The sequence below is a fragment of the Carcharodon carcharias genome, chromosome 12, assembly GCF_017639515.1.
Source record: "Carcharodon carcharias isolate sCarCar2 chromosome 12, sCarCar2.pri, whole genome shotgun sequence".
NCBI lineage: Eukaryota > Metazoa > Chordata > Chondrichthyes > Lamniformes > Lamnidae > Carcharodon > Carcharodon carcharias.
Window position 1 is genome coordinate 145,674,218 of NC_054478.1, and position 24,109 is coordinate 145,698,326.

Consider the following 24,109-nt stretch of genomic DNA (forward strand, 5'->3'; position numbering starts at 1 on the left):
CCCTCTTTAATAGTCCAGCCCTACTTAGCAACCAAACCATTAGCCTCAATCCTTCCTCTCTCCGGAGATGCATCGAATTGCCTCTTGAACCCATTCATGTTATTTACTTTTAATTCAATCATTACTGAAAAGGACGTTCCACAAGTCAGTGACCCTTGAAAGAAAATGCTATGTCTGACTCACATTTATCCTCCGAATCTCTTTTTAATTCATGTTCATAGCATTTGAACCTTGCATAATCAAACAACTTTCCTTGGCAAACCTTAATTAGGTCATTGTGAAGTCTAAGAAAAGCACAACTTTCCTAAATTCCCAATACCCAGAATGGTCTGTTGTTCACCCGCAGACGTGCCTGTGCACTATCAAGGAAATTGTACATATGAACAATACTCAAAATAGAAACTACCCAGTAAATTATTTGGCAACGTGGTACCTTTAAATTCCTATTGTGTCCCTATGGTAATAAAACTCATTCCCTCGTTTACCTTTTAACTGTAACCAAGTACTGGGCTGAAGGTTTATGAACGTGACTACAATAACTCCAAAGCTTGCTTTCTATAAGAGGGCAGGATGTTGGAAGAGTTCTATTCAATACATATTTCTCCTTTTGATTCTTATCTCATGCTAATTATTTTATACTAATCAACATTAAATTTCATCAGCTATCTGCTGGCCTGGTCCCAGATCTTTCTGAATCTGACAGCAATAATCCTCACAGTTCTGCTTTCTATTTTTATATACTAAACAAACTTGGACTTTTTATTGACAGCACACAATTGGCCCCTTGAAGCCCATACAAACATACAAACTAGGAGCTGGAGCAGGCCTCAAGCCTGCTCTGCCATTTGATAAGGTCAACTCTGCTTTCCTGTCTATCTTTTATTCCCTTGTCAATCAAGAGCCGCATTTACTTCTTTTGCAAATCATTTGAAATCTGTGCCCCCGGTTTTTGATCCTTTTACAAGCAGGAACAGTTTCTCCTGATCTACTCTGTCCAGCCCTCATGATACTGAGCACCTGTATTGAATCTCCAATTAGCTGCCTTCCCTCCAAGGAGAACACTCCCAGCTTCTCCAATCTATCTTCATAACTGAAGTTCCTCATCCCTGAAACCATTTTTGCAAACTACATGTCTAACTCAGCCTTAAAAATATCCAAAAATATCCTAGCCTCATTGCTCTCTGGAGAAGAGAATTCCACAGACTAATGGCCCTCAGAGAAAAGATTTCTCCTGATCGCCATCTTAAATGGGAGACCCCTTATTTTTAAGCTGTGTCCCCTAGTTCTAGTTTTGCCCACAAGGAGAAACATCCTTTCAGCATATAGACCGGACCAGGTAAGGATGGCATTTTCTTCCCTAAAGGACATTAGTAAATCTGGTGGGTTTTTACAACAATCAGTAACCCTGTGGTCATCATCAGACATTTTATTCCTGGTTTTATTTACTGAATTCCATCTTCACCATCTGCCATGGTGGGATTCGAACCCTGGTTCCCAGAGCATTACCCAAGGTCTGTGGGATATTAGTCCAGTGAAAGTACCACTATGCCACCAGCTCCCCCCATTTTTCTAAACACCAATGCATTACCCCAAAATCTACTTTGTCAGCAGTGGCTCTCCTTCCTGCCTAGGAAAAGGACAAAATCTTTGCCAGATAGCCGCTCTCATGAATATAAATCACTACCAATCACCTTGAAAAATTAGAGCGGTTAAACACACAGCTAAGATAAAGCTATTGTTAAAAAAAAAATTCAAAATCCTTAATTCTGTCAATGGCTCAGTGCAGAATGCACTACATTAGCTTGTTACCGAGCCACACAGGTAATGAAACTTGCAGGTTTTATTCCTGGTCTGTGCTCAGTTAGCTACTCCCAGTTGGAGGCACAGAAAGACCATCTCAATGGGAAAAAAGCAAAGCAGTCAGGCTTCTTTCTTGATCCTGGAATTGTTATCTAGTGACCTCTACCAAAAAAGTGCATGAGATTAGATGAGATGAGGTCTGCTGATCCCCATGAAGTCACCATCTCCAGGAAAGAATAGGACAAAAAGGTGAGGGGGAAGGTAGAAAAACAGAACATGCATGGACTTGGCAGCCATGCATTACCTTTCAAACCATTAACAAAAAGCAATGGAGCACAGAAGTGCACAAGCCTGTAGCACTCACCAGGACGTTGATAATATGTGCAGAACATAGCAAAGTGTCCTGCTGTTCAAGAACAATCTACTGGAGCTCAGGAACATTTACCTCAACTTCACTCCCATCCTATCCCACATCTGGCAATTTAACAGAGTTGCTATGAGGTGGTACCTACCTTTCCAACGGTGCATCTTTTAAATTATCAGCATGACAGAGGACAAGCCCTGACTTCATATTAATACCACAATTACAGCAAAATTATGTTGTTGAATTTGACATTACGAAAAGCCCATACACAAGCAAAATCAGAAAGTAAGGAAGTCACACTTTGGCAAGAATGGCCAAATTCTCAACTTAATTAAGGAGGTGAAATCTTGAGATGGATATTGTGCAACAAATGCAGACATTAAACCACTGAAATACTAATTTATCAGCACTTCAGCATAGTCCCACAAATCAAATTTCACATTGGTATGTCAAAGTAGGTATGCAATGTAAAAGATGACTGCTTACTTGATTCATTTAAGTACTGGGCATAGCAAGGTAACTAGAACTCCTGCCTGGACAAGTGGACAAAGAGGTCAGGACTTCTGGCAATCTAATACATGGAACCGACTGCCATACTAGGAACATAGCCCCAGAATATTCATGCTGTGGTAAAGGTGCAGGTTTTACTCAGAATTTCAAACATGTTGAATTTTCAATCAGAGAGCATTGCCCACCACATCAAACACATGATCCAGAGAAAAGACCAAATTTTACCTCACTCCCTACTGTACATATTTACGATTTTTACATTGTTTCGTTACTGTCCTCCCAAACAGTCTACCAAGGTAGAAAAGATAAAAGTTAAAAGCAACAGCAACAATTTGGGTGTGTTAAAATAAAGTCTACGTTGCAATAAATGTCAATAACTGCCTCGGAATGAGATCACGGTTATTTTTAGCTACAGGTTCTTCTTACAGCTCCTGCAGCACCTGACTGCGACACCCACACAAAACAGACAGACGATAATCAGAGATAAAACTAAAAAAGAACACGGACTTGCAAATACCTACTAGGAACCATACACCATGCTGAGAAAACAAATTTAAAACACCTTTCCAGTTTTTTAAATAAAGGCAGCATTATACAAAAATACACAGTGCTTTAAATTCTTACCATGTAAATTATCACTTTTTTTTAAAAACTGAAAAAATTGTTTTAGCTATGAAATATTTTACTCAAAGCTCACAGTATTAAGCAGACTGCAGCTTCCATAATAAACCAGTTAATCTAAATGATTAATCCATTTTTTTGCTGTTGCCTAGCAGCCTTAATAGAAGGGGGTGGGGGTGGTAGAAATAGTATCTTACTATTGGAAATTAATAGGACAGTCCTCTCTTACCATCAAAATATCAATGACCACAACTTCATGCTGTAAAAGGATAACCTCGGAAAGCCACACTGAGCAACATTCCACTGCAGCAAAGAACAGAAAATGAGGCTGTAATCCAGGACGCTCCCTGCTAACATCTGATGTCTACAAGCTGCAAATGGTTTCTTCAGCTTTTCCTTCGTACAATAGTTACAATTCTCTCCCAGCTAATACAAGCCAAGACAAATCATTCATTCAGCGTATGAGGCACTGTACCCATGGTTACCTTACCCATTTACTGCAGTTCAAAACTTGAGGTAATTGTTAATGGGAAAGAAATTAAGTTTCAGTCAGAACAAGCCAGCTTTGGCCCGTGTTACTTGCTTCTTTAGTGATGATGACATCAGAACACTCTCTCAAGCATACTGAGCACTTACTGCACAGTCGCCCATTTCCTGGAAACTCGGTGAATACATTTAGTCCCAGAGCAGCCGTACCCCCAGTGCAGCTTTGCCAGCATCATTACATCTAGCCACCCACTGGTTAACACTTCTATAATACAACCAATCAAATTTCACTGCTTGGAAAATAATCTTTTGACATGCACATATACCGCATTTTAAGGTGAATGATAAACTGCAACTTTCCAAAACACTTAAAATCTCATCAATAATTTGTCAAAGAACATTTTAGGTTATACTGAAACAGATGGATATAATTGAACTAATCTGTGCTTTCTAGTATATTGATACTTTGGAATTGTGATGCTTCAATGCATTTCCGAAAATTTACTCTGAAGATAAATGCAGCTTTTATGGGTGGTTTTCCAAATAAAACAAACAAATCAAAGTGCAACAATGTTATTGACAAACAGCCAAACAAAACTCTCTCCAGAATAATAGCAAGGTAAACAAATGTTTCAACCAGTCTCAAGGTGGGGTATTACATGATTCACTTTTATTCTTAGCAAATCACCTGAACACCCCATATTGGAAAAATGCAGAATCTGCAGAGTTCTACTTTACTGCATTGGGTGAAGATAAGCAAAGATTAAGAGATACCAGAATGCATCACAAGTTGCTGCAAGTTATCTTTCTAAGCGCTGCACACCATAAAGTGAATGCATTCCTTACAACTGTTGGAATGAATACAAGGAACAAGCTTCTAGTGACAAGTTTTCATATAAAATACACATATAGGAAGACAAAAATGTTACAGCGCATATTCGTTGAAAAGTGCACTTGCTAGAGCTGGCAATTATGTTTTTAAATGTTGACTACAGTGGAATGGCAGGGTTGTAGCAATGCTAAATAATACAGAAGTCTCAGATGCAACAAAACGGACATCATTATTGAACTTTATGAGGCTATTTAACTTTTGTGTTTATGCCAGCTCTTTGTTAGGACAATCCAAAACTATTCTCGTTGTGTTGATCACTTCCTTATAGTGCTGTAACTTCACCTGCTACAAATAGTAACCCATTTTTCCCTGAAAGGATGAAATGGTCTCTGGGAATACCACTCCTTGAGACAAAAGCATTCTATCAAGAAATTTCTCCTTAATCTCTCACGCAGTGAAGATGAGCAACACAATGCTATAAACTGGTGCATTTGTGGTTCTTTTGTACATCCAGTGAACCAGTGACTGGGATTTTGAATACATGATAATGAGCAACTAAGAATGATTGCAAAGTAAGTTGGTTTAGATGTACAAAATAAGCAGAGAAGTGGGCACTAAAACGTAGTGTTTCAATCTGTTCAAACGAGACTGAGTCCGGCCCAGGCTTAATGGGCAGGAAAAGTTACCAGCTGATGCTGTGTGAAAGTCTTGAACTAATTCTTAGAGGGTGCAAGCTCACAGCTGCAGTTGCAACAGGAAATTGAACTTATATTTATTGTATAAAAATGTCATGAGCTTGAAGGTGGCGGGTATTGGTGGTGAAAGGTAAAGTAGAAACTAGAAAGAGTTGGGGATTTTGGGCACGCTTGGCTTATTGGGTAGGGCATAGGTGAAGTAGCAGCAATGGCTTCCGTCTTGAAAGCAAATCCATGACCTCCTCACACCTGTTGTTAAAGGCAAAAGTGGAAGATAATCCAGAGTTCTGGAGGCAGTTGGTAGTAGAATAGAGAAGCTTCAGGTTACCTTTGCTCTACAGGATGATCAAAGAGCAACAGGCAGTTTTGGCAGAGGTGAACAAAGCTAGGGAAAACATGACACCATGGTGACAGATCTGGCAATGGATGACTACATCAATTTTGCATCAAGCACACTCAAAATTGCGTCACATTGACTTAAGGTAGCAGAGAGGTTTAGGTAGGGAATCCCAGAGTATGGGGTCCTGGTAGCTGAAATTTCGAAATATCTCCACCAACAGCGGAGTGATTAAAATGGGGGTGTGCAAGAGGTCAGGATTAGAGGGGTTCAGAAGGAAGGGCAAGATCATAGAAGGATTTATAAACAAGGCTAAGAATTTTAAAGTTGAGACTTCTAGTTCAAGGCATAAAGTTTATAGGAGAGAGGGTAAAACAGGCAAAATCACAGAGAATGATTCTCAGTGCAGATTGAGGGAAGAAGAAAGGCTATCTCCAGAAAAAAACTCTACGTTGGAGGGGTGCTAGACAAAGATTTTAAAGATAAGAAGCCAGGAAAAGGATGAGGTGGCTAATGAAGGAAAAATTGTCAGGGAAATAGTGGAAGAGGTCAAAACACTGCAGTGACTCAGGCAGTACATGTGATGGAAATTAGCACCAAGGTATGGAGACTTCAGTTAAGGTGTAGGTCAGGGGTCCCCAAACCATGGGTCAGAATGACCATCTGGGGTCATTAGCTCCGAGGCAGCCATCATGGCAACTGTTGAGCAGACTCTGGTGGTACAGTCCTGGGATTGGCGCCGAGACTCCATTACACGTGTGCACATAATTCTTAGCTTCGAGGCTGCAGAGTCCTCAAATCAACTGTGGACAAAGCCACTGGCCCACGCTCAGTAACTCCATCCCCCACTCTGTACAACAAATCTTTCTCCCTCAGCCCTTCCCCCACCGGTCTCTGGGGTCACACGAATTTTCAAGCATTAAAATGGGGTCACAGTGGGAAAATGTTTGGGAAACAACAGTCACCACCACTGGTTACTATCAAAGCTAAGATACCAATTTGATTTCCTACATTAAGAAGCAAAATGCTCAGGCATTCTGAAGGGAAATGTCATTACTACCCTTTAGGAGACTGGTGATGGCGGAGTCAGTGGGGCAGAAAGAAAGTTGCGCTGGGCAGCCAAGTTTATTGAAGCAACAATGGGTCCCATGATGGGTCGAGAAAGGAACAATGAGGTCATGGGCTCGTTTGGGTGCAGTGCATGAGGGGAGAGAATTCAAGCTTGGGTGACAACAGGAGCGAAGGGAAGCTGAAGTATTGAGATGGGCTGGGGTAAAAATTGGAGTGTGGAGGTAAAAAGCTGGCTTAGATACACAGTACTTGTAGAGATGTACTACCACGAGGCTTCTTTAGTTGAACAGCTTTATTTTCAGAGCTGCTGGATTCACTGCAGACCTGTGTCAAGGCTACAATACACACTCTAGACTAGGAAAACTCCGTCCCTTATAAACTTTTCTGTGCTCAGTGCTGATTGGTTGTTCTGACCACATGACCCTTATTCTGTAAGGCTGGCCTTAAAGTAGCAATCACCAAGTAGTCATAAACTGAAAACAGAGAAGAAACAATATTAAACAATCCAGGAATGAATTCTGAGAATCAGGTGTCTGTGGTTGGATAAAGCCCATGAATACACAGCCTTGGGTCAGCTACCAACCACTGCCAAACCTGGAGCCAGTAACAGAGAGGGGTGGATCCAAAAGCCATAAGGGGAGTAAAGTACTATCCGAGACACAACATTGTCCATAATTTGCCATTAAAGTATAGAGGCCAAAACAAAATTCACACGAGAATTTATCTCTCAGGTTTATTGTCTTTTCTGATCATCCAAGGCACATTTTTGGCACACAGGCAGGAAGTTTTATTCTGCATCACCTCCCCTACTGCTTCACAGAGGGATTTAAAGCCAAAAAATTCTTTCATTCTCCAGTGACATAGTTCACCTTGAGGTCCACAAAAATGAACCAAGTTGGGGAAAAAAAAAGTGAGCACATTGCCCCATCGAACATTTGCAAACAAAGGCTGCAATAATTTGTTCAGATTCTATGCAATCAGACCGACCCCATGAAAGACAGGTCTTAGAAATAAATATAAGGTTAGCAGAAACTCACCACAAAAAACAGAAGCAAAATACTGTGGATGCTGGAAATCTGAAATAAAAAGCAACATGCTGGAAACACTTAGTTCAGGCAGCAAACCCCCAGTAACCCTTCACACTCTTGCTTATCGAGGATCTATCTACCTCAGCCTTGAAAATATTTAAAGACTCTGCTTCAGAGGAAGAGAATTCCAAAGACTCACTGCCTCAGAGGAAAAATTTCTCCTCATCTCGGTCTTAATTGAGCAACCCCTTATTTTTAAACAGTGACCCCTAGTTCTAGATTCTCCCACAAGAGGGAACATCCTCGTCACATCCACCCTGTCAAGACCCCTCAGGATCTTAGAAGTTTCAATTACGTCGCCTCTTACTCTTCTAAACTCCAGCAGATAACAAGCCTAGCCTGTCAGAATTGAAGACAGATAGAAATGTATTCATGCCTCATCAGAACACAACTGTTGTTTCTTTACTATATCCATACCCCACCACCACCACAACACCAACCCCCCCCCAACCCCCTGCTCCCACTTTGGTCTGTGCATCATGAAATCCTTTGTTAGTTGGGGGGGTGGGTCAAACATCGGGAGGGTGTTGAGTGGGCCAAACATTCTTGGGGTTAGCGGTTGGACATTTTGAGGGGTTGGGGGGGTGAAGGAGGTTAGGGGGTGGTGTCAGGTGAGGAGTCCTGTGCAGGTGAAGGGAATCACATGGGGGTCAGGGCTGTGTGGGGGGTGTGTGGAATTGGTCTGGGTCTTTTGAATAGTTACCCAGAAGTTAGAAGAGGATTTAATTCTTCTAATTTTTTCTGGGTAACTATTGGTATAACCCTGGTGGAACCATCTGAAGTTTGCCCTTTAAACCACAATTTCAGATGGTTCCATGTGCAGTGCAATTGTCCAGAGGAAGTGTGCACTTCTGGGCAATTGCTGTGCAAATCCTTACCTGGGAACTTTCCAGAGGGATTCCCCAGTGCTACTTTGGGACGCCTCCCAGATCAGATGCTGTCGAGCTCGGAGATTATGGCCCTAAATCTCACCACAAAAAACACTGTCAAAAATTTATTGATGACCTAACAATATTAAAAACGATTAATTTTGCAGTGCAGCGCCCTTCACTCATTCTGACAGGCACGGCCGACCAGTAAGCCTATTGAGATAGGTACTGCTTTATCTGTATTGTCCTCAGAATGATGAAATGAGAAAGACAATATGTCAGAGCAAAGGGAAAACCTTAGACTTGGCTTCATTACTCAACTCAGCACAACCAGGACCAACATCTTCTTCTACTCAAACAGTTTGAACAAATAGTTTGAGGATTTAATGGAATTCAGAGGTGGGGTGTGGGTGTGGAGGAGTAGGAGGTGCATTGAGGAAGAAAGCAAGAGAATGAATTAGAGGCTGACGTTGGCGAATGAACCAATGTTGGGGCCATGCAGTTTTAATATATAAATTCCGGAATAGAGGTTACACAAGTAGATTAAACAGTAAATGATGTAAATGTTTTTGAAGCTAAATAATTATTTAGTAGATACTACGTTGTCAAACATAACACAATACTAGTTTTACAAAAATTATATCTACAATTTATAACATTAATACACCAGTAGTAGCTGTTCTCCAGTGACATTCTGGTATGCCAAAGTGATTAAAACTTGTGATGGAGCTGAATTTGGTGAACAGTAGTTTGTGTAAATTACTTAGTTATCAGAACAAACTTGTCTTTATGCATGTCTTTCACCACCTCAGGGTCTCCAAAGTTCCTACACAGTAATATATATCCTCTACTTCGAATAGGCCATGGGATCTTTTATTCCCACCTAAGAAGGAACATCTCAGCAGAAGGGTGATACCTTCCTCAGTATTGAAGCGTCAGCCTAAATCATTGCTCAAGTTTTTGGAGTAGGGATTGAAAGAATGAACATCTCATTAATTCCGAGGTAACCGTTACACTAAGCCAGGTCTGACTTATGGAACTGCTACGTAGTTTAGTAGTAAATTATCTAATCAACACACTGCAGGAAAAAGTAAACACTATTTACCACGTTTTGTTTTTTTTAAATTGTAGTCCACACTTAAATCAGTACAGTTTGTCCTTTCTTGTCAATGGTCAAAAAGCTTGATCAAAATTCAGTAAAAAAGGCCAAATTATTTATTACACAGTTATTATATTACATACCTATACAAACAGCCAATACCATAACAGATGGCTCTCTCAATCAGGTCATTTGATTTGTGTTCATTTGCTGCTATACTACACAATTTGACTGAAGCATCAGGGTTTTTCACCACATAGTGGTGGTATTCTGTACTTTACAATAATGTTCTATGTGGATAGAGGCAGATCTGCACAGCCCTAAACCAAGGCTAAGTCTGAATGCAATCTAATCTAAACAACCAATGGCATTTAGAATTGACACAAACCGATCTGATTAAAGTGAGTTACAAAAACAATCTTGTTTGAACTGTAATTTCTCTACATATAAAACCACAATTTTAGTCCTTTAGCAAGAGATGAGACTGCTGCACTGCTTAACTAATCAAAATAATACATCTCTGCTTAATCAAAATAACCCCACAAAATTCCCCGCCCTCCTTACATGATCTGACTGTAGCTGAGCAAAAATATTGCAAATTTCACACAAATGCTAACCTTTCCTGGCTTTACTCAAAATAACTTAAAATAGATTTCATCTATATCTAAATGGTATAAAGGCCACAAATCTTGTAGGTGAGGCATCAGGTTTGAGAATCAGGCCATCCCTGATTTTGTAGGCTAGCCTCACTCAGAAGATGCGCATTATGAAAAGTTCCCGTGAACAAATTGCAAGCAAATTCAGATGGCTTATCACCATTTCACCTAATTTTTTTTTTAGACAGAATAATGCATGGAATGCAAATGGTGAAGAATGATTGGCAATAATTCTGACCATGCTGAAATCAACATAGCACCAAGTTCAAGCTATGATATCCTAGGATCAATTTGTTTGTTCCGAGACCAAGTTTGAATACTCTCCTGAATAAATAATCAGTGATTCACTGGCGTGTCATGTTCGATGACCTTGGGGAAACCCCAACAGTATTATCATCTTTCCTGCTAAATACCATACACCTCTGGACAGGTGCTCCAATCTAGACCTTGAAAGAAATTTCCAATGCGGTCAGTTTTTGAAAGACAATAAAAAGGTTACTCTCGATCAGCTGTCTAACGTTCAAACATTATTTCTCTTGAAAATTTCACTATTTAAAAAAATTCAAAAGCACCTCATATAGCATGGGATGTTCTGTCAATTTGTATGTATTGTGGCAGAACTGACAATGGGTTTTGCCAACAGCTCTTTCAACCCACCTCTGGCATCCCAATTCTCTTCTCAGGTTCAAATGAATTATGCCATAAGAGATTGATTAGGGTTTATGGAAAACAGACTGAGAGACAATGGGTTGAACTATCTTATGGGGAAGCTGGCATAAAACTTATCATTGCACCCAGGAAACATATAGTAAGCAGGTAGGTGGGTGCAAAAAAAAAGGCACTAAAAACAGTATTAAAAAGGCATGTGCTATCAAATCAGTCTGCATTAAAGGAAACACACAGGGATTCAGAGATTGCCTGAAGCTAAAAGTTGTGTAATGATTTTGAAAGACACCAAATAGCAACATTTACACATGAACAGAAAAATACCCTAAATACCTAATACCAAAAACCTGATCAGTGCTCGAGGTAACTGAGCAGAACATAGAAGCGAACAAAATTACATGTGGGGTCAGGAGATTTAAACTGATGTGATGTCAACCAATGTACTGTGTGCCGTTCAATTCCCAATATTTTATATACTGCCAAAATAAACAGGAGATGGTAACACAACAAGCCTTAAAGCATTTCTGCCTACGTCATGTAAACTCGAAGCTTACTACCTTCTTTAGTGGCAAGCACTCTTTAGCTGGCTTTGTAAACTTCAAATTCATTCTTGAAAATGGTTACTACACATTTCACAATCAACTGTCTAACTGAAAGCTTATGAAAGATTCTGGCAATATTGGACACTTTGAAGAAAAGTCAATAGTACTCCAAAATTGACTGACAGCCATCCAGTCATGAGACAGTTTGATATCAGGAATTACATCATGTTGCATGTACACAATATCATTTTGGTTCATATGAATGCTGGCAAATTAATTTAAAGAACTACATGGAAAATGTTAAAAAACTTACTCTCCACAAAATTTAATTCACAATGCTTAAGCGCCAATGAAATGATGAAAGAACCATTTTACACTTCAGAATTACTGTCATTAAGAGTAATAAATATTTTATTCAGTGAGACTAAGCAATACAATTACAAGAATATCTGATGTGTAATGGTAGTGTATCCCTGCATTCATACTCCCTTCCAAAGAGACAGACTACCACAAACAGGTTTATCAGTCCCTCCCATTATCTACCTGGGAGGATGACTGCCATTGCATTCTTTAAGGTGCCTTCAATGATATAATGATAGGCAATATGCTCTTGGGAAGTACTGGCCTGGACTAATCATTAAACAGAGAGCAAAGAATTTTATGGACTAACTGTAGTGCTCACATTTTGCACAACGGATAAAATAAATCAAGGTTAAAAAATACTGCAGTGTGTATCTTTCAAAAATATGTATGCGTGGAAAATTGTCACCCATGGCAAGTTGCCCTGCAAACAAATATCAATTTATTATTGTTACCTGCTACAGGGAATATGTTTCATTCTTTTCCCACGCCAAAGCAATTTACAGGAGACAATAATGGCACAGCCTGGATAAACAACAATATTCTCATTCACTAATTTACTTGTTGCAGATTATAGATTCAACCAGTATAGGTAGGTAACATCGCAACTACTGATCTCAGTTCACAGGGCCAGCTCACCATGAAGGCAATGGTAATTGAACCACAAACACCCAGGTTATCCAGCACACTTAAAAAGTTCACAGAATAAGTTATTTAAGACCTCAAGTAGGGTTTTTTTTTTTACAGAGAACAGTTGCCAATTATGATCTCTGCACTAATGGCATTCAAAAAAAAACATGGATAAAAATAGTTGCGTAAATTATATTCAGGATATTGCAGAGTGTTCACATAAAGAGCAAAAACGCCAGCAAATTTTGAAAGCTATGATATGAGAGCTATAGCAAAAAAAATGTTTACTTTTCACATTTGGGTGGAATTTTAAATTCCAAATAAAATTACTTTAAGCTTTGTTTGTCAGGAAATGTACACTGGGGTTAGTCACTCATAATAAAAAAAATGTTTAGTACTGCTTTCATTGCAGTCACTGGACCCAGCAAGGATTATTATACATGCATGCTCTACGTGCACAAGCATAGCCAGCATCAACACAGTCATCTGATTTTTATTACAAGTTTTTTTGAAACCATGAAATTATTCTGGCTGACATTTCAAATTAATTGAAACCAGTTTTTGTTTCACAATGCCACCAAAGTTGCAGCACAAATCCTGATTCAAGGTCCAGCCTGACCCCAGAGAGAGTGGTTAGAGACTTCCCGGAAAAGGGAATCTAGCACACATCCACTTGATATTGCTAAGAGAGAGAGAGAGAGTAAATCCTGTGCAATGTCAAATTAGGTGTGAAAATTGCCCAGACCTTATGGACCTCAGGCACGTCATTACACTAGCCTGCAATTAATTTATATTGTCCTGACAGCATGGATGATGTTTAATCATTTAAAACTGAACTGTTGCTAAATGGGTGCAGGCAAGTGTATATGTGGAGCTTTTTTCTGAACAGTGGAATTCAAATTCACCCAGGTAATAGATGAGTCTGCAATCTCATGGTATGCTGTAAATTCCTGGTTTATTCTAAGATGGTTTTTTGCTTTTGTAGAATAGAATTGAGCTTCTTAGATGAGGTTTATAGGACTCTGTCTGCTAGGGAAAACAGGCCGCAGCCTATATATTAGACTCAAGGAACATCAAAAGTCATGAATTGGACAAGTCAGCTACTGTCAAACACGCTCAACTTAACAATCGCCACTTCCAATGGTCCAACTCTAAACTTATCTCATCCATCACACACTGGCATACAAGGCGCATCAGGGAGACTATGGAGATCGACCAACAACACCGTTTCCAAAGACAGTAACCTTCTCATCAGTGACACCTGGCTACCCTTAATCAAGGAACACACTGCCATCCATTCTACAAAGTCGACCAATCAGTAGCTAGAATGTTAACAAGTACAGACCAATCAGTAATAGGAATGTTAACTGTACCACCCTATTACAAACTCAATAGCCTTACCAATTAGAAGATCCTGCCCATAGTCCCATCCCCCATTATATATAACGATGGGCAGAGTACGTTGTTTGAAATGTCAAGGGCCACCAGTTTAACTAAGGAACTCTCTTATGGTAACTACTCTTTTCAGAGCAAAATTTTACATAGTGGAACTGTAAGTGTCTTTCTCAATGTAATTAATTATAATTAAAAGATCATGAAATAATCATTTTGATAGACTGAAGCTCTGAAAGCAAATATATAGTTCATGTTGGTAATAAAGACTCGTACTTGTAATGTTGAAGTCCTATTGAGATTGTAGTTGATTCCATAAAGTCTGTAGCCTGGACATAAGATTATGCATTCTACAGGCGAGAATCCTTGAGTGCTGGAGACTTTTTACTGAAATAGGCAAACCATTTTATGTAGCGGCTATCTTCAACACAACAATTCAACTCTAGATCTACCCTATCTTTTAAAAAAAGAACACACTTTGAATCATACCTTTGTTGAAATATTTTTCAATAAACTTAGAATGCCATAACATTTCAGTTAAAGATCTACTCATCAATGCTGGAGGGGGAAAGAAAATGACTTCTTCAATGTCACATTTCAACGCCACATTTTATGAAAAACAAGGATCATAAATTAAGCAGTCATATAGCACACGCAAGAGGGATTTCCCTTCTTGAGGAAATCACTGGGTTAAAAAGTCCCAATGGTAGAAATTGTCCTCTTCAACCACACCTAAATGGATATAATCTGTGTTTTCACTATATGTTAAGCTATTTGACAATGAAGATATCACAGCTAAGGCTGATCCCATTCTCATCCAATTCCAGCTTTACATAAATGCATTGCCAATACAGGGTGTCACCATGGGAAAAACCAGGTAGGAACTCAGTGATTTCCCTTCACTATCTTGGGGCTCTGCAGTTAACTGTAGTGATCCTAATGCTACCCTAGTTGGAATTGAACTTGGGACTTGTTTCATTGATATGGGTCAGAAATTAGGACTTGATCACTCAGCCATTAATTAAGACAATGTAAGTTCTTAATGCTTTCTGTTATATCAAATACAACAATGCTACATGTAACTTTTCAATACTAATTGAATGAAGAACATGTCATCAGGGTCTGCAAGGAACGTCCAAAACAAGTAGCTACAAACCGTAACACATTCCGTAATATTTCAAAACACAAGCACCATATCTTAAGAAGAACAGTAGAATGCTGCATGTTCTGCTGGCTATGCTTTTACCATTATAACTTTCTACCAAATTTAAGTACTTAGAATGATAGAAACGCATACACTACTACTCTAAAGCTCTACAACCACAGATAAATGAATCTCCATAGAAAGGAGGTTACAAGAGCTATTGCAGATAAGCACTGATCCCTTAACACTCTTGACTCTCCTTAATTACTTTATAGACTTGTGGAAAAGTCAAATGTTTTAGGCCTATTTATAGGTCAAAAGTCATGGGGTTGACTTTTACATGGGTAATGTTTATGAGAGATTGACATGCATGTTTTATTTAGGCCCAAAAAAAGACAGGTGCAATAGAATAAAGTATAAACCAAGAACACTAAAGAATCTATATTAACACATTACCAACTATATACATTTCAACCAACACAATGTCCTTCAGGGAAGGAAATCTGCTGTTTCACCTGGTCTGGCCTACATCCACAGCAATGTGGTTGACTCTTAAATGCCCTCTGAACTGGCCTAACAAGCCAGTCAGTTGTATCAAACCACTAAAAAGTCAATAAGAAGGAATGAAATCGGATGGACCACCCAGTATCAACCTAGGCACCAGAAACGACAATGGCAAACTCAGCCCTGTTAAGTCCTCCTTCATAACCTCTGGCGGCCTGCGCCAAAAATTGGAGAAGCTGTTTCTCAGACCAGTCAAGGAGCAGCCTGACAAAGTCACACTCATGGAATCATACCTTACAGATCATGCCCCAGACACCACCATCACCATCCGTGGGTATGTCCTGTCCCACCAGCAGGACAGACCGAGCAGAGGTGGTGGCACAGTGGTATACAGTCAGGAGGGAGTTGCCCTTGGAGTCCTCAACATTGACTCCGGACCCCATGAAGTCTCGTGGCATCAGGTCTAACATGGGCAAGGAAACCTCCTGCTGATTACCATGTACCGTCCCCCCTCAGCTGATGAATCAGTGCTCCTCCAAGTTGAACACACTTGGAGGAAGCACTAAGGGTGGCAAGGGCACAGAATGTACTCTGGGTGGGGGACTTCAATGTCCGTCATAAAGAATGGCTCAGTAGCACCGCCACAGGCTGAGCTGGCCGAGTCCTAAAGGACGTAGCTGCTAGACTGGGTCTGCAGCTGGTGGTGAGGGAACCAACAAGAGGGAAAAACATTTCTGACCTCATGCCTCATCAACATGTAGCATCTGTCCATGACAGTGTCACTAGGAGTGACCAACACACAGTCCTTCTGGAGACAAAGTCCCATCTTCACATTGAGGATACCTTCCATCGTGTTGTGTGGCGCTACCACCATGCTAAATGGGATAGATTTCAAACAATCTAGCAACTCAAGACTGGTCATCCATGAGGCGTTGTGGCCCATCATCAGCAGCAATATTGTACTCAACCACAATCTGTAACCTCATGGCCTGGTATATCCCCACTCCACCATTACAACTAAGCCAGGGGATCAACCCTGGTTCAATGAAAGGTGCAGGAGGGCATGCCAGGAGCAGCACCAGGCATACCTATAAATAGGGTGTCAACTTGGTGAAGCTACAGTTCAGGACTACTTATGTGCCAAATAGCATAAGCAGCAAGTGATAGACAGAGCTAAGTGAGCCCACAACCAACAGATGAGATCTAAGCTCTGCAGCCCTGTCACATCCAGCCATCAATGGTAGTGAACAGTTAAACAACTCACTAGAGGAGGCTCCACAAATATCCCCATTCTCAATGATGGAGGAGCCCAACATATCAGTGCAAAACATAAGGCTGAAGCATTCACAACAATCTTCAGCTAGAAGTGCCGATTGGTGATCCATCTTGGCCATCTCTAGAGGACCCCAGCATCAGAGACGCTAGTCTTCAACCAATTCGATTCACTCCACGATATCAAGAAATGGGTGAAGGCACTGGTTACTGCAAAGGCTATGGGCCCTGGCAATATTCCGGCAATAGTACGGAAGACTTGTGCACCAGAACTTGCCGCGCCCTTAGCCAAGCCGTTCCAAAAAGCTACAATACTGATATCCACCCGCCTATGTGGTAAATTGCCCAGGTATGTCCTGTACACAAAAAGCAGCACAAATCCAATTCGGCCAATTACCGCCCATCATCATTGAAGGGTTGAAAGGGGTCATCAACAGTGCTATCAAGCGGCACTTGTTTAGCAATAACCTGCTCACTGATGCTCAGTTAGGGTTCTGCCAGGGCCATTCAACTTCTGTCCTCATTATACCCTTAGTCCAAACATGGACAAAAGTGCTGAACTCCAGAGGAGAGGTAAGAGTGACTGCCCTTGACATCAAGGCAGCATTTGACCGAGTGTGGCATCAAGGAAGCCTAGCAAAACTAGAGTCAATGGGAATCGGGGGAAAACTCTCCGCTGGTTGGAGTCATACCTAGCACAAAGGAAGGTGGTTGTGGCTGTTGGAAGTCAATCATCTTAGTTCGAGGACATCACTGCAGGATTTCCTCAGGGGAGTTTCCCAGGCCCAACCATCTTCAGCTGTTTCATCAATGGCTATTATGACATTGTTACAGCTGATTGTAAAGGCTGAGTTGTTCAAATCCCTGAAGGAAAATTGAAACAACTGTCATATCCCATTTTTGCAATTTGTATGTTTCGAGATGCAGGCTTTGAATTCAGTAGTGATAAGACCATCAAGTCTCGAGAAGTTTTTTTTTATAAAACTAAATTAAACATTTATTAATACAAACAAGATTGTAAACACATACATACACAAAATTATTACTATAATAACTACAAAAATCCCCTACTTAATCTGACTCTCAGTTCGACCCCCGTTCAGGCAACAGTAAATCTTATAAATTTAAAGGGACACTTGGCAGAGCACACCCTGGACAGTCGCATTCAAAATGAGTTTCTTTCAGCGCTGGGTCTTTGCAGAAAGCAGCTTGAGGCTTCTCACACTTGTTGGATCTTAAAATGCCTCTACCTTACACACAATCTCCTTTCTCCTTTATACATATTTTTCTCTTTGAATGTAAGTTTTCTGTTGTATCACTAGACTTTTAACTTTACCTCTTCTAACAATCATCCCACCAATTTTATTAGTAAGCTGAAAAAAATAAACTGCTTGCCGTCTTCTAGCTAGGTGCAAGATTTTACCCGCAGTCTTGAATAGTTTATTCAACAAATGTAAAGGGACACTTTACCTTTTAACTTCCTTACTGTTTCCCCAATTAACATCTCAAAACTAAGCATCAAAGCACCCAGACTAGCTGGCTTTAATCCAATTAAGACACACACACAGACTGACCCCAATGGAACTCTATTTAAAAAATTAATTTCTAATACCATGATAGACATTAATCGCTTCATGATATTGACCTTCCTTGCATCAAAAGCTCAGGAGTGGGGATGTTCGCTGACGATTGCACAATATTCAGTTCCATTTGTGACTCCTCACTTACTGAAGCAGTCGATGTCCAAATGCAGCAAGAGCTGGACAATATCCAGGCTTGATATGACAAGTGGCAAGAAACATTCACGCCATACATGTGCCAGGTAATGACCATCTCCAACAAGCAAGAATCTAACCATCACCCACTTGACATTCAATGGCATTAGCGTCACTGAATCCCCCACTATCAACATCCTGGGTGCTACCATTGACCAGAAACTGAACTGGACTAGCCATATAAATACTGTGGCTGAAAGAGCAGATCAGAGGCTAGGAATCCTGCGATGAGTAACTCACCTCCTGACTCCCCAAAGCCTGTCCACTATCTACAAGGCACAAGTCAGGAGTGTGATGGAATACTCTCCACTTGCCTGGACGAGCGCAGCTCCAACAACACTCAAGAAGCTTAACACCATCCAGGACAAAGCAGCCTGCTTGACTGGCACCACGTCCACAAACATGCATTCTCTCCACCACCGATGCACAGTGGTAGCAGTGTGTACCATCTACAAGATGATCTACTGCAGAAACTCACCTTCCAAACCCACAACCGCTACCATCTAGAAGGACAAAGATAGCAGACATATGGGAACAGCATGACCTGGAAGTTCCCATCCAAGCCACTCACCATCCTGACTTGGAAATTTATCGCCGTTCCTTCACTGTCACTGGGTTAAAATCCTGGAACTTCGTCCCTAACAGCATTCTGGGTGTACCTACACCACAGGGCCTGCAGTAGTTCAAGAAGGCAGCTCACCACCAAGTTCTCAAGGGTAATTAGGATGCGCAATAAATGCTGACCTAGCCAGCGACATCCACATCCCATAAAAAAAACAAGCTAAATATAACCGTATCAAATTAAATACTACCCTTCACATTGAAATTCTTCAAAACCATACTGATCACTATCAGAATCACCAAACAATTTGTCCCAATAGCCTGGTAGTATATCATATGGATCTTTCTTGTCATCATCACAACCGCCATCACTGGCATTGTCACAATCATCACCATCACAACCGCCATCACTGGTAACGTTACCATCATCAACACCGCTACTGGTATCGTCCTTATCACTGGTAGTACCGGTAACTTTAGCATTGCCATTCCACAAATAATCGTCCATTGTACCATTGAGCATTTGATATTCCAACATTTAGAAATAATTTTTTTGACAATATTTGGATCAAATTCATTTACACATCTATGACCCATTGACAAAATGTTGCTAGTGAGGGTGCTCATATATTTCTTCCTTAGTGGTGAATGCTTTCTCATCTTCTTACATCCAACTTGAGAAGGCGATTTATACACACATCCAAGGGCTGAGCAACACTCAAGACTGTTGGTTGAGCCCACATCATGGACTACATTGTCAACAAACTGGGATTTGAACATGTGCCAGACAGGCAAACTTCTTTGATCCATTTCTTTCAACAGCACTCATCCATCCGGCCTCTTTCATAAACGCGGACACCAAAAATTTTCTGAAATTTCTCTTCAGGGAGAGTTTTGTGCTTGAATATCACCCTCAGCTTTAAGTATGGACCATCACACAAAATGGAACCACTATGAACCACATCTTCTCGTGGCCAGTCACGGTTTTGCATCAATCCTGGTAATGGTCTTGTTTGCTGGCATGTCAAAGTTCATCGGTGTTTGATCCAGATTTCTAATGCAGGCGAATTGATACAGCATTATTCTCTCTCTCAGATCACAAAACAGTGGAATTTGATGGTTTCATTGTCAAGTTCAAACAGTAGATGCTGTGAAATTATTTTCTCAAGGGCTGCTAAATTGTGCCTTTTCATGAATCTTGTGCACCACCCAGCAGTGGCCTTTAATTCTGAAATACCATCTTTCTTCACTTTTCAGAGGGTGTAGGGTCAGATGGCCCTGCTGGCGATAATATTACCATTTTGTTGATGCCCATTAACCCATTCTGCCATGTTCTTCTCCGGGTGAGGCCACTTGATCTTCCTCTGCTAGCCATTTTATTCTTCAGCATTTTGTCTAGTTTACTGGATAGCTTTCCCCGGTCTTGAGTTACTTTCTCGGAAATATTAAACTTTCGTGGCCGTACAATTACCAGTCTTGCCCGTGAATACTCTAACTTTCAATTTAAATCGAGCTGCTAGTTGTTATTCTTTCTCAAAAGCTTCGTGTGGTACACATTAATTTTGTTGGCTGACTGGGAGATTGCCACTAGAATTGGTGGGAGAGAAAAATCTAAAGATTCCAACCTGTACCTTTAAATGAACTGTAGTAATTATCAGTTATAATTCATAATCACAACATGGCTTGATCCCAGAAAAACAAAAGTTGCTTTTTACAGGAGGTATACAAGAAGTTCAGGGATTTTTTTTGGTCAAAAGTCATGTGATCGACTTTTACATAAGACAGATGTTATGAGTATTTACGGTAAATGTTGATACACAGGAATTAACGGAAACTATATAAACGTATCATACAAGACACCACAAATATGTACACTTGGGTTACAATTAAAAGCAGCCAGGGTATTGGGAAGTAAATCTTTGGTCAGTTTCAATAATGTCTGTTTGCAAGTGCTTGGTTAAATTTCAGAATCAAGCCACACAATTAAGAACTGTAACAGGAATTTTTAAAATTGAGTAAAAAAAAATTAGGCATTCACCCATAACAGAGGATTTTTAAACCTTTTACTTAGGCACGGTAGGGGAGGTATGGGATTGCAGCAGAGTTTCTACTAAAAATTTCAAAGGATAAGACCCTTGTGATTTGGGGCCTACTGTCTGAGGAATTCACATTCAGAGGGTCCACCAGGAGGTTTCAAGGGGCCCGCCAAAACACATCGCCTTGTCAGAAGGACAAAGATTACTGCCAATTAAAAACGCTTCAACTGGTGTATTACGACTGTGAGGCTCTTTCAACTGAAATAATCTCTGTAACCCTGCCATCCTGAGGCATTGATTAGTCAATTTTTGGCCTGTTGAGGAGCTCCTCAGGAAGTACTTTGGAAAACATTTAGATATGCATTTAAGGTAACCTTACAGGCTTACAGACCAAGAGCTGAAAGACAGGGTTAAGCTGGACAACCTTTTCAGCTGGCATAGGCATGACAGGCCAAATGGCCACCTCTCGTGCCATACATTTTTCGGTGTCTAACTGGAGTGGCCAGAGAAACGGTCACTCAGTAATTGAGGCAGATTCCCATTGAAAAGCTATGAGGAGCTAGATTGGATGGAGCTCCTGTCACTCAGAGGAATAAAGACAGGTTTTTCCCTTAGGCGCTCCTGGGGATTCAGTTTGGTCAGTTTTCCTGTCACTCAGTCACCAGAGTTGCACTGAGTAGCAGCATTGAATCCGAGGTCTCGGGGAACAAGTGTGGATAATTCTAAACACAATGGAGGAAAATTTGAAGATTTGAAACACAACATTCTTAAAGGAATTTAAACTCTCTTGAATTTCTCAAACTTACAGAAACAGGATCGTACTTAACATAATTTTCCTTTTAAAACTGAACCAATTACGACTCAAACTAACACATGGATATCAACTATAAATGGCTCAACTATCAATACTAAGTTATGATAAAATATGTTTTTCAGCAGGCTGCAGAGATACCCAATATAACCTGTACAACCACAAAAGCCCCGTTTGGCAACCACAATGTTTACAATGTACCAATCTGTTTGCTTTTTTAGCTGCAGCTATATTATACAATAAGGAAACCTATGACCAAGCACATGCCAATAATACATCCTGCTTTGAGTGCAGAGATGCAATAGAGCTGTGCAAAATAGGAAACAGGTCCCAAACAACCTAGTAACAGTATGCACATTACAAGTTAGTGAAGAGTTTCAATAGACTTTGAATAAATCAAGGTTATTCCAGGATGATGTTAAGTATCACTCCTTAAAAGGACCTAAACCTAAATCACCACTTTGTGGATTTTTTTTTCCTGCTATCTTTGCATTTACATTTCTAAAGTTTTACACACTGTAATTTTAAAGTGCAGTGTAGTAGTAAAATCCATAAATGCAATACAATATTACAGGTTATAAAGCAATATGAATGTACCTGCATTTCTTAAACTGGAAGTAAGTACAAATAACTGTATCCCAGTGGAGCACCAAAAAATATTGAATGGTACATACATTCCAGTACTATTTAATTCAGCCTTATCAAGTGACTCCATTAGAGGGCACTCTGCAACAGAAAATGCATCAAACTCAAAAACAGAAATATATTGTTCACATTTACAGTAAACGCAAAGTAAATATCCTCAACAATTCTCTACATCAGATAGTATATTTACAATCTGCGGCAATCTCTCCCACCTCTGCCTCTTCCCTTTACTCCAAATCAAAATGTAGTCTTTCCCCAGTAAATTTTGCCCCCACTTTGAGAAGTGCTGAGGCTTGCCACAGAAAAGCTCCCATCCTAGATCCTCCATTTTTTAGTTGAAGAGCAACAACATGACTATAGGGAATTCAAGACCAAAGTAAAATAATTTCAGAACAAGATTGGAAAACATTGACTTTACAAATACAGGAAATTATACTGTAAAAGCCTACATTATGTACTTGTTAAGACTGAACTATTCAAGTTCGATTCTTGCTTTTGAAGGCTACCCAGTTGCTTACAATTTACAGTGAGATTATAGTGAGTAAGATCGACTAGTGAAGGCCAGGAACATCAAATAAGGTAACTCAGCATTTAAAAATCAAGAAATCGATTCACAAATTCTTTCCCATTTTTGTAAACAAGCTGCAATGTTTTTAAAGTTATAAAAATGAAATTCCTTGAAATAATAGTCACATTTAATAAATACTTGCAAGAAATAAGAACAGCTGGTAAACCTGAAAGAATGAGAATCACCCAACAATGCTCAGACCTACTTGTCCCAATCAAAGGTTTTAAAGTTTCACAAAGCCAATTTCCGATCGGGATTGTTCTTTTTGTAAGATTACAGGTTGCTTTTGGATTCAGTATAACACAAAAGTCATGTATATGAATCAATCTGTAGAGAATGAATTCTGGCACAGTATCAGAGATGTGACCAGGTTACGTCTGTTCCAAGATTGCATCTAGAGTATCATAACAATGTTAGCAATGTCTACCACATGTATGTCAACCATCACAGCAGCTACACCTTAACAATTTGCACAAGCCAACAAGTCAGAATGCCAGAGCTGAAGTTTCATTCATACTTTCTCTTGCTTGTGGAACTCTTCTCACACACTGTCACCAGGATCTCAATTCAATTATAGGGTAAACTATCATTTGTTGAACCAAAGCTACAGCATCGTACTGGGCATGCCCACTTGTACCTACACTATATTCCTTGTCTCTCTGTGCTCCCATCACTAAAATCCATCCTTCTTGTTAATCCATCCTTCCAAAAATCACAGTCTTTATTGCCTAAAAGGAAGGCAGCAAGCACATGGAGCCACCATCGCCTGCAAGTT

The 24,109-nt window shown here is 40.1% G+C and overlaps 1 protein-coding gene across 13 annotated transcripts in view; it reads right to left on the reverse strand.

Annotated features, from left to right (window-relative positions):
• The window catches only part of hdac4 (histone deacetylase 4), a 454,869-nt gene that overhangs the window by 226,917 nt on the left and 203,843 nt on the right, over nucleotides 1–24,109 (reverse strand). For 7 of the 13 annotated variants that reach the window (XM_041201587.1, XM_041201586.1, XM_041201585.1 and 4 more), the window contains exon 4: nucleotides 22,719–22,847. The exons of 4 other annotated variants lie outside the window; for them this stretch is intronic. In XM_041201587.1, coding sequence (XP_041057521.1) covers nucleotides 22,719–22,847 — 129 coding nt within the window. Of the gene's footprint in view, nucleotides 1–3,524; nucleotides 3,544–22,718; nucleotides 22,848–23,539; nucleotides 23,614–24,109 lie in introns of those variants that run through there. 2 more of the 13 variants (XM_041201593.1, XM_041201592.1) reach the window with 2 other exon arrangements.